The sequence below is a fragment of the Falco rusticolus genome, chromosome 8 (assembly GCF_015220075.1).
Source record: "Falco rusticolus isolate bFalRus1 chromosome 8, bFalRus1.pri, whole genome shotgun sequence".
Taxonomy (NCBI): Eukaryota; Metazoa; Chordata; class Aves; order Falconiformes; family Falconidae; genus Falco; species Falco rusticolus.
The window spans coordinates 31,344,780-31,356,371 of NC_051194.1; the positions used below are offsets into that span (position 1 = coordinate 31,344,780).

An 11,592-nucleotide genomic window follows, 5' to 3' on the forward strand; every position below is an offset into this window, starting at 1 on the left:
ATTACAGAGGTTGGAAATGTTTTCAGTCAAAGCTTTAACAGATAAATATTTCATATTAGCGTAGCTTTTTCTAATAATATCGAAATGTTGTTGTCTTGCAGCAAAAGTCCACTTCCAGCATTCAGCAGAACTAATTAAACATCTAATAAAAGCTGGAGTTAATTACACTATGCAGGTATGTGCAACTGTGACATTTCCTATGAACATAGTTCAGAATTTAATCTCATGTTGCTATTTCTTCTGTGGGAAGCAACCTTCCTACCACAACGCGCCGGCATTACCTCAATTTGCAGTTAGAAGACCATTTAATCCCATTTTCATTACTGTTAACTTGGACGTCAAGAACCATATCTTCTTGTCAATCTTCTGGGCTCTTTCTTTTCTCTCTCCTCTTTCTTACCCCACTTGTTTATTCTGCAATGCTATACAAAGTGCTTTAGAGTCATATGTACCCTTTGTAATATAGAGGTAACACTACTTTAGTCCCTTTTTACCTTAAAAATATATCTGGTTGCATGAAACTAATTTCCCTTTTTTTTTTTTTTTTAAATAAATCTATTAAAAAGCAGCTAGAAGGTGAGAGTGCTGCTCCCTCTCTCCATAGCTGTGCAGACAAGGAGGAGGCTGTGAGAGTCAGGCTGGGGAGAGCAGGACAGGGCATGCTGCTGATGTACAGACTCATGCAGGACTCACTGTGGAGCACATGGATGTTGCTGGCCAAGGGTTCTGGTTGCATTAAATCTTCTTGAATATCTTAGATTGTGTGGTTTGGGGTCACTCCTCCAAATATCTATGATGTCACACATTGCAAACCTCAGCTTTACTGAACCTTAGGTGAACCTGTAGTTTCCACTGAAGCATCTGAGCTCACATCAAGGAGGAGGTGGCAACAAGGGGGTGAGCATCGCTTATGAAGGAAAAAGGACTTTAGGAAGGAAAGATGTGTGGGGTAGTATCTGTTCCAGCTGTCCCTGTGATCTCAGCTTAGGTGATGTGAAGGCCTGTGGAGAGAGGAAGAAGCAGAAATGACAGAGATCTCTTGGAAGAGCCCTTTGGAAACATTCTCATACAACCTTGTGATAACCTGAGTCTGAGAAAGCAACTGAAGCTTTTTGCCTCAAGCCATCACAAGTGTCTTGTCCTAAACTCTGTGGCCTGGATTTCTTTAGCCTTCAGATTTTTGTTCAGCCTCACTTGGAGAAATTTCCAGTGGAATTTGAATTAAGAGATAAAAATGCCCATATCCACCCTAGAAAGATAGTTAAAAACATGAATAAAAGGGTTTTTTGCTGAACACTTAAAAGCTGAGATATTGAGAGGTCCCTAAAAGCATGAGGTAATTAATCCTCATTGACATTAATGGGATTTGGGTGCCTAGACACTATTGAAAATGCCAGCTAAGTAAACTGTTGTAAGCACAATGACTGGGAATATAAATTTTTTCACTTCTGCAGATCCCACTGCAGGGGTTGTTTTATGTAAGTTCAAATTCCAAGAGAATGAGTTTTACTTTGAGTTTTATTAGCTTTCCTTGATGCCATAAAACTAACGTTATCATCCTGTTGTCATCTAAAACATTTTGAAGATCAGAGAAAGAAAATTAGAGCCCTAAATATTTGAAAAGCCTTTAAAAAAATATTTACTTTTTTCCTTTCTCCTCTGCTAGATCTACCCAGATGAAGGTCATAACATTGCTTCTGAGAAAAGCAAATATCACCTTTACAGCACAATCCTTGGGTTCTTTAGTGCTTGTTTAAAGGAGGAGACACCAATTTTACCACAGGAACCTGAAGAGGATGAATAAGGAAGCCTATTTGTGTAGTACTGAAGGGGACTTACTTTGCGGCTCAATAAAACCTTAAATAAAAGTGACTGTAAGATTGCAGATTCTGCAGAAGCTCAAGGGCAGCTAAAGGATATCACAGTGGAACAGCACATTTACAGACAATGAGCTAATAAACTGGAATTTGACTACAAAGTCCAAACATATTACCAAGGGACAAAACCTTTACCTTTGTGGAAGGTCAACAGTTGGTTACAGTTTCCTGGAAGAACTTAGTTTTGCATAAGTGTAGGGTTAGTGCATGTTTGTTATGTTAAGCCTCACTGTTGGTTCTGTAAGTGGTTGCTCGTTTTTTAGTTTAAATACACATCTTTATTCATCTTTGCATAATACACAACTTACCGTAAGTATTATGGCCACTAATATTTTAAAAGGTGAGCTGCAATCTAACACTTTACTGTAATGTTACAATAAGTGCAATTCTTTCGCTGTCTATTACACATAAGAAACCACAGAGATAATAAAGGGCACGATATTTTCTCTAGTTTCTGCTCAAAGGGGATATATTGTCTCGTGCATCATATAACACTGATATTGAATTTTTTTTTCCCAATTTCAGCATTTACTATTATTACTGTACCTACTAGTAACCAATAAGGGACTTTTTGGTAGTGTACTCTTGGTCTTTGTGTATATACCCAGGACTCCCTAAGCAGAAAATCCTTCTGAGCTTGAAGATTTTTTTTCAAGACATAATTAACAGCTGTGTTAAAATTTGCAACGGAAATCTTTCCCCAGTCCAAAATGTATCTATTGTTTCCTTAAAATATGTTTAAGTTGTGTTTCGGTATTGTTTATAGTAGTTCATAGGTTGCTGGTTACACTCTAATTTTAGAATATGCTACTTTGTCACATGTAAATTAGATACATAAATATTAAATTATAGTTTCAGATAAACAAAAATTATTAACAATGTATAATGCCACTGAGTAATACTTTACTCCTAAAATGAAGACATATTTTGTATAGTGCATCTTCCTTTTCTTCCATCTAGTCTCAGATGCAATTCTAATGCTCATCAAGGTGGCCACGTAGCTCGAACATGCTGTTAGTTTTTATTCCGGGGCTGCTCATTAAGTCTCTTGCAACAGGATTTAGCTTCGACGGCCGCACAAAGAAATGAAATGGTTTTCATTCAAGGCAAAGGAAGCTGCTGACAAGTTAAATTTTATTATTTATTCAGAGGGCAAGCCCCTCATACATTCATTTATTTGCCAAGGTGAATTACAGCAATAGAAATTGAAACTAGGAAATAAACAAGGCAGCCAGTTTGATTTTTCAGAGTATTAACTCTGATCACTGAAATCAAGTACAATGTTGACTGAATTTGAGATATCTTCCTGAAGGTATGTGGAAACTTTGACAGACGCTGTGCCATGAACATGAGAATAGCTGTAGGTAATGTTTTCTTTCTGGATGTATTCCAAATACTTTCCTGCTCAATTAAGGTTTCATTTCTTGCAAGATTAAAAAAGAAGTAATTTTTTGAAGGTAACTATACTATTTAAGATGAAAAGTCTGCATATTTTATGAAGAATGAGAATTGTTTTTATTGTAATCAGAAATCACCCAAAGCTTTTTAGTAATTTCTGTCTTCTGGAATATTTTCTTTCACAGTTAGCATTTTTTTTATGATGCAAATAATTAATTTGTCTGAAAGCTGTGATTTCATGGAACATTGGAAAGTTTCTGTCTGTTAATGTTTAGTATTTATCTTGTTTTATTAGCAGTGTTCGGCTATTTTTCAATTAGTTTAATACAGTTTTAATGTGCAATGATATCTTGTTTGAGTCCCAGTGTCGCCACAAAGTATGGCTTTGCTTTGTGGTACTTATAGTACATATGGAGTACATATGTATAGTATATATGTATGGAGGCTACTATGTGCACTACAGTAAGACCATGCAAAACAAAAATTTAAGAGAAGAATTCAAACAAGATTTTGCAGATCCTGTTTTCTATAGAGGAGGAACATTTTTAAGGTCTGTTGGCTGGGACTTCTAGATTGTGATTTTATAAATTACACCCATTACTTAATAAAAGCTCACCTGATGATGCTGATGCTTTTCTTAACCAAACAGGGTAAATGAAGTCCTAATCCAATTGAGTTCAACGAGACATTTTTCCTGATTTGAGCCAAATGCACATGAAGAAACAAGCTGTATGGCATGCTGAGTGTACCACGTGGACTCAGCGTGCAGGGCCTACGTGAAAAGGCTAATTCTTCTCCGTATGTGCTAGCTGTTTCTCTGCAAGACAGCCACTGTGCGCTCGTATTTACTATGTTTCATGTATATCGCCTTTAGTTACCTGCAAAAGAAAACAAACAAGGCTTGTGTCTCAGCAATAGGTTTATGTACGTGCTCAGGAAATACGTTATCCCAGATCTGTGGAACCCACACTGTCTCCTTCTTTCCCCATAACTCTCCATTTCAGGCCTCCATTCCCTACTCTTTCTACCCCAGCATCTCATGTCCAATTTTGATCAATTTACCTGAATATGGAGGTGGCATGAGGACATGGCTTCTGTCAGAATGCTTTTGCCGGGACTGGTATGTTTCAGAAGTGTGTAACCTGAAATGTGGGTTATCTATGTGGAAATGTGGTATGCTTTTCATGTTCTTAATATTTCTCACACTGTCCTACAGTAAATGCAGGTATTTTTATATAAACGTGTATATGACGATGAGCATCAGACCCAGATTAATTTGTTTTACTGAAATTGTTATGTATGCGTTAGATTCAGGTATTGCAAAAGTATTTGCAGATGCAGCTTGTGATTCTAGTTAGACTAAAGAATTTCGTGCAAGGGGTATCTCTACTGTTGCTAACCTGTTCAGATATTTCTACTACTTACAGCACAACTGAATATTGTTATCTGTCAGATTCTACATACATAACTAATGGAAATTGCTCATTAATTAGTCCATGTGATCTATAGTATTGATGAAGAATTAGTACACATTGCACAGAAATGGCATGAAAAGCATAGATTTTTCATATATTATCCATTGTTAAGCACTGCGATGAGATTTTAGGTCTGAAAAACTGCTGTTTGATTCAGCTGTCCTTAAAACGTGACACTTACTAGACTAGACCTATTAGTTTATGGAAAGCTAGGGAATCAGCATATCCATTTACTGCTTGCTGGAGCTTATCTCTGCCTTCTTGATTTCCTCTCTCCTTTTTCTGCTGTTTGGACTTGCAAAATCTGTGAAACCTGTAGGTCATATTGAAATCTCAATTATATTACAAAACTGGAAATAACTGCATGTCAATTAGAATATTTTTTCCAGGTTGTTGAGTACAAAGAAAGGCTGATTATTTTTAAATTCATTTTTTAAATCTTTTTGCAGTGAGGACAGAATTATTTATGACCCGGGTTGATCGATGTCTGCTATGATTTGCTATAACCAACTGCTCATTGTTCCCATGTTTTTGGCATATGTAGATCTACCTGTGTCTGAAAATGAAGATGATTGCCTCTGTTCTCTCAGCTCTGGCACTTACCTTGAGTGCAGAGTCAGTTAGGTTCATTCAGCTGAGAAATTGTGCCTTTTAAGACAGAAGAGCTTGTATTTGATCTGAGGCCAAAGATTCTCCGTGGAAACTTAGGAGTGTTGAGTGTTGCCGCCTTTAATAAAAGACAGAGGATACAAGGTGTAACCTAGTATCCCCTCCTTGCAGGTTTATTAGATGTTACTGAAGAAACTGAAGCAAGAGGAAGACTGGCCCAAAGAGACTGAATACCAGTTTCTTTTGCACAACCTAAAAACACACAGGCAAGGTGCAGTGGTCCTAGCATTTTATATAGCATTACTTCAAGTAACTCCTGCTGTCAAGTTGGTTGCCTCTGGGGAAGGAAGAACCTCACCGGTATTGATTACTGGTGCATCTTCTTCAAAACATCTTTCAGTATCGTTAAGATCCCTTCTCTTTTTCCTTTGAAAGATTTCAAGAGTGCTTCAGAGAATGTGGAGCTCATGGGATGTGACTAAGGAGAGTCACAACTTCCAAGGTGCCTGGAGCTTTGAAAAGAAAAGAAAAGATTTAGTTAAACTTCTATCTGTTGCATTTCATACATGAAAGCTGAGAAGGAGCCTGGCTTCAAGGAGGTAGGTGGATGACAAGTGCTGGTGATTCACTCACCAGGGAGGTAACAACATGCTTCCTGCAAACCTAGTACCAAAATGTGCAGTGGTAAGTAAAATAAATGCCTGATTTCCAATGACTGAAAATTACAGTGCTGTTAGATTAACTTGATCAGATATTTGGATAGAATTAAGGAAATTGAATCACCTGAGTGTATGCAGTCCAAAGTTTCCATTAAACCTGGGACTGGTCTTCTTGCCTCTATAATTAGTTTAGAAATCCAATATCCTATCTTTACGTAAGTCTAATTCAACAAAAACAAAATTGATTTAATAATGGCTATGCCCCATGAGGACATGAATGATATGTACAATTCTTTTTAATTCAAGTACCCTATAAAGTGCTAACAGCCCATTTTTAGATTTCATGACCAAAGAAAAAAACAACAACAGCGAAAACACCCAACAACCCCCCAAAAAACCCTTTTGAGGGATAAAACCAGCAGAGGGAATATAATTGATAGGAAGATACTCAGGAAATATTTCCCTAAGGAAAGCAATTAGAAAAATGTTTTCTGCTAAAATGTGTTTTTTATTATAAGTGAGCTCAGAATACAGCTGTCAGGGTGCTTCCAAGGGCATTTAGGTGTTGATGCACAGCTGATGTGCAGACGGCTGTGGTAGGGAGCAGATACCAGTACAGCAGGTGGTCCTGCCCCTGCCCAGGGCAGAGCCTTCGCAGCTCTCTGAAAGGGCGTTATGGTCTGTGAGTTCAGTCCGTCCAGCAGGAATCCAGAATATGGGAACAGGAACCAACTGATAGGCAAAGGCATTGAGTTGTTTCATCAGGAATAAGAAAAATATTTTTTAAAAAATGACTAAGCAATATGGTTGGCTTGCTGTTCTCCAGTTAGTCAGAGGTGGGGTGGGGAGCTTGGGCAGGGCACTGGGTGATCAGCCCAAATGCACTGCAGCTGAGGGGTCAGGTGGTGGCAATTACAGTGGCTGCAAATGCTCTGACCTCACTGGGGAAGAAAGGAAAGGGAACGTATGCATGGTCAAAATAGTTTGTCTCTGTTAATATCATGGAAGAGTTGCTTTAATAAAATGGGTAGATGGTTCTAAAATCTTAGCAAAGAGCAGCACAAGCCTGAAGAAGTGCACTCGTTTGTTCCAGCAGCAGCACCTGTCAGCCTTTTCCCAGCATCTACATTTGACGAATAAAATAATGTGCAGGATCCATTCTTGAAAAGGTTTTCAGCACCATTAGGAGAGAGGTAAGAAAGAAGGGTGTTTTGAAGAGACAAGCAAAGAGATGTTTTATTGCAATTTTTTTTTCTATTCAGAGCTTTCACACTAAAATAAAGTGGTGTAGTGTGTACCACAACAACTGGTAACCTTAGAGACAAATGTAGCCAGTGCTTGATTCAATAAACTTTCAACTAAAGCAGGACAGCCAGAACATTCAGTTGTTTTCACAAAAGAATGATTAATTACATGGTTTCTTACATATTTTAGCCCTGTGTTTAATTCATAGCCTATGTTTTGTATAGTCGTTATAAGACAGGAATTGTTGAATATAATTCCACATTCGAAATAAGCAGTTACACTGAAATCTTTTTTTTGCAAAAATGTGCAAATCGTTAATTTTAAGGCTGTTTACATTTTTCAAGTTAACTGTTCTTCCTTTTGGGTTGTACTTGACACTACATTTGTTGGGCTGATGGGTTGGCATTTTTTTTTTTAATTGGAATGGAAATTGTACTGAACTTGAACAGAGGGGCTTATCTGGTTTTGTAAGAATTGCTTGTGGAAATACAGTGAATCTGAATACCAGTGAAATATTTGAAGGAGGTTTTATAGAACATCATATGAAAAATATTCATTACCCTGACAAGCTGAGGACAACACATGAAGGAGTAAGTATGATCGTCTGGCAATGTAATCAGAATTAAGCAAGTCAAAAGAAAAGGCAGTGTGGAAAATTGATTTAGGCAGAACTTTCAGGCTTAAAAGGAGCACTGAGAGAGTATCAAATTTTGTAGCATTGCTTTCTCCTGTGTTTTGGGTTCAAGAACTGGTTTCTGAGATGTGGCTGGAAGCAAGGATGTGGCCAGATTTTTCCAACAAGGACCTGAATGGCTATCGTTATGTGTGTGTATATATATATATAGTTGTTTGTTTGTTTGTTTGTTTCGGAGGGGGGGAGAATAAAAATCAAAGCCCAGAGTGTAAGCTAAGAGCTTAGCAATAACAAATGAGAAGAGCAGGAGATTCAGCTAATTGCAATGAGCTTCATGAAGAGGCCTCACCACAGAAGAAAACTGAGCAAGGTGCTGTTTAGCCTGAGTGAAGAGATTGAAGTGTGGCTCATAGACAGCATCAGGATGAGACTATTGTTCTCTTAATACGATGTAATGAGAATAGGATGAGAGGGTTTAATTCCTTTGCTATGCTAATGAGTATTCATTAATTATAGCAGACACCAAACTTGTGAGGCTGAGTGCCAAGTACATGTAGATGCACAACACGACATCTGTCAAGAAGACTGTGTCAGAGTCTTCTCATAATGGTTGGTTTGCTTTCCTGGGCCACTAGAGAAGGAGTTAAAGAGCACCCATGGGGAGGGGGAGCAGCAGCCCAAAGGGCTCCTTGGGAAAGGGGTGAGGGGAGAAAGGGAGCTTCGTGGCTGAAAAGAGAGCCGTTGCCTCTCCCTCCTCTCCTTACCCTTCTCGGGGAACAGGGAGTCTTCTAAGGGAAGGGACTGGTGGTGATGTCTGAGGCTGGAGGAAGCTGGTTCTCCAGTCTCTCATGCCCCTGCAGGGCTGTTCTGGGGGAGGGTGGGTGATTAAATCCTGCCCTTTGCAGAAAGAAGGGAGAGAGTGGAGTTTCCTGATGTGGGCCTGGGGATGTGCTCGTGACCCTTGAAGTGTCTGGGAAGTAGATGGTGGTGCCTGACTGTAGGAGAGGGCAACACCTAATGTCCTTCACTTGCTGTGTGCTCGGCAGGGAAATAAAACTTGTGGAAACCACACAGGACCAGCACTTCTCTGCCGTGTTGTGAACCAGCTGGAAGGGGAGCTGTGAGGGAGCTACTGCTCACCTAACCGTGGCTCGGCTATGACTTTTTTCCTCATTCTTACTATTATTTTGTGTTTTCAATAATTGTATTTTTTCTCTTGTTCTTAAGATGCATAACAACTTTACATATATCAAACTGGGTTTACATTTTAACTGGATCAGTGTGTGTGTATGTGTGTCTGAAGGAAAGTTGTGGCAATTTGAAATGCAATAGGTGGGGTTGCAAAACCCTGCAATCTGTGTGAAGTAGAACAGGATGCCTGCTACCCAGTGTAGGATAGCTGACTGGAAGGAGGAAGCTTAGAATTTTACAGCAAAGAAAATTTTGAATCTTTCTTTTATTCCAAACAAGGCGGAACTGAAGGAGGGAATAAACAAACAAACTCAGGAAACCTTCAATTTTTTTTATTTCAAATCATGAAAAAATTCGAAAATTTTGATTTGAAATATCAAAAAATGGAGTTAAACTGCTCCTGGGTGGGGGTGGGGTGTGTGTTTATGGGTTGTTTCCATCTCCCACCCACTCCAGCTCTTGTTTTAAAACAGGAAGAGAGCGGCTATCTGCTGTCCAGCTGGTCTGTGACAAATCCAACCTGCTATTCTTTGACAAAGTATTAAAGAAACACTTTGGTGAGGAGAGGAGCACAGTCCTGAAATGCAGGCTGTTGTGGATGAACTAAGTAATAGTGAATTCTTAGTAAGGGACTTCCATGTGGAGTATCTGAAAAGTTCAAAACCTCAAAAACCCTACTTGGAGGGTGATAGAAGAGAACTGCAGGTGAACTGAGCCATCCCTGAACAGACAGCTTCCCCCTCCTCTCTTTTAAAAACAAAACAAAGCTTGCTTTGGGGGATTTGACAACTAAATCTCTGTTCAGACATAAGTACTTAAATTGTGAGTCAGGATTGCTCATGGACAGTATTTCCAGGTCATTACTGTGCTACAGTTAACTGTTACCATCATCATGCCCACCAGAAGTGGATAATGGGCAGAGGCAGCAGATATTTTGGCTCTCCCTATCTAACAGGGATGCGCTGAGCCTTGGGTGCCACTCCCTGTGTGGTACTGGGTCATACCCACAACTGATGGCACGTGCAGTGCCCGAGACCATGCTTAAGATCTTTGACTTGGGTTTTCCTTCTGTATAACCGTTATACAAAAGCATTCTGGGTCTGGTGGTGGGAGAGAGTATGGCAGGGAAGGTCTGTGCTGTGGTCTTCTATTGAGGCGAGCAGATCACTTAGATGCTGGCTGAAGCCCCTCCTTTCTCCTTTAGAAAAGCTGCTACCAGGCTCACAAGGATATGCTGCCATAGGCAGTTCAATAATTTAAGCAGTTTTTTAAAGATGTTGATGGCAAGGCAGAGAAATGTGCAGTGCGTCTTTTACACGTGATCCTTAAGACAGCAGAACCGTCTGAGCTAAATGTGTGTTTTGGAAAAACAGTTTCTATGCTTAAATGGCATATGGTGCTTTGACTAGAAACGCTGCTGTGGAGAAGTCCCATAAATATATCGTGTTTAGAAATGTTTCAGGTTTATAAATGATAGCTTTTCTGTTAAGGCTTGGTTTCCTGTTGTATTCAAACTCTATGTACATACTGTTATAGCCAGACTCTCCATCTTCCCAAAGAAACCCTGCTGCTACTGTGCTCAAAATCTTCTGTGCAAGGAGGAAACACCTTGTATGCAAAGACAAGAACTTATTGTTAGTATACCAGTAACATACTTCTTCCTGAGCATGATGCTGACCAAGCATTTGGGACTGTGGCATCCTCACCTGTGTACGACCACAACCAGAGCCCACCATGAGCTTGTGAGATGCCTTCACTGTACATGGGCTGAATCTCTGTTGCATCCCCTGCTTCTGTAGGCACAGACACTTGAGCTATGCCTGCAGATTAGTCACTATAAGAAATGCCTTCCTGCCTATATAACACTTATCTTCCCTGCCACCGCTCATTGCAGTTGGCCTTAATTGAGTTTGTAAACCTTCTGATGCGGTTTGCACACAACCACTGGGTGCTGCTACATCTCACTTTGAATTGGGCCAAGTGTGATGCCGAGGTGCATGTTAATAATTAATGTAAACCTGCAGTAGCCCTATGGGGCAGCAATGTCTAGTGTGTGTAAAGGATGGCAAATCCTCTGCGTGTGCTCTCATTCTCCACTGTTGGACATGATGCAAATCCTTTAGCTCTTAGTTCTTTATTTTTAGTGCCTTCAGAGAATGCAAATTTCAAATTTATTTTGGGAGGACTGTAATATTGCAAATCCCCCATGAGACTGGCAGTTGACCTGCAAGCAGGGTCATTGTATATGCCTGTGTGAGGCCTTTCCAGCTGAAGTGGGACAAAAGGAAGAGTCCTTGGATCCTGCCAGTAAGGACCTGTCTTTGTCAGCTGCTTGATACTGGAGGGGATGAACCATTCCTCACATGCTTTGCCCCTGCTGAGGTGATGGATTAAGAGTATCTGCCATATCTAGCCCCTTCAGTCCATGAAAGATGGGAAATATAAAGCAAACTCAGCCTCTTCTGGTAACTCAATTTAGGATTATGGTTTTGATGAAAAAATAG

General features: G+C 39.7%; 1 protein-coding gene across 2 annotated transcripts in view; it reads left to right on the plus strand.

Moving 5' to 3' along the window:
- Positions 1–7,587, plus strand: part of DPP10 (dipeptidyl peptidase like 10) — a 551,325-nt gene extending 543,738 nt beyond the window's left edge. For both annotated transcript variants that reach the window (XM_037398165.1, XM_037398164.1), the window contains exons 25-26: positions 102–175; positions 1,667–7,587. In XM_037398165.1, the coding sequence (XP_037254062.1) occupies positions 102–175; positions 1,667–1,804 (212 nt within the window). In that variant the 3' untranslated portion in view covers positions 1,805–7,587. The remainder of the gene's footprint in view (positions 1–101; positions 176–1,666) is intronic.
- Positions 7,588–11,592: the final 4,005 nt, after the last annotated feature.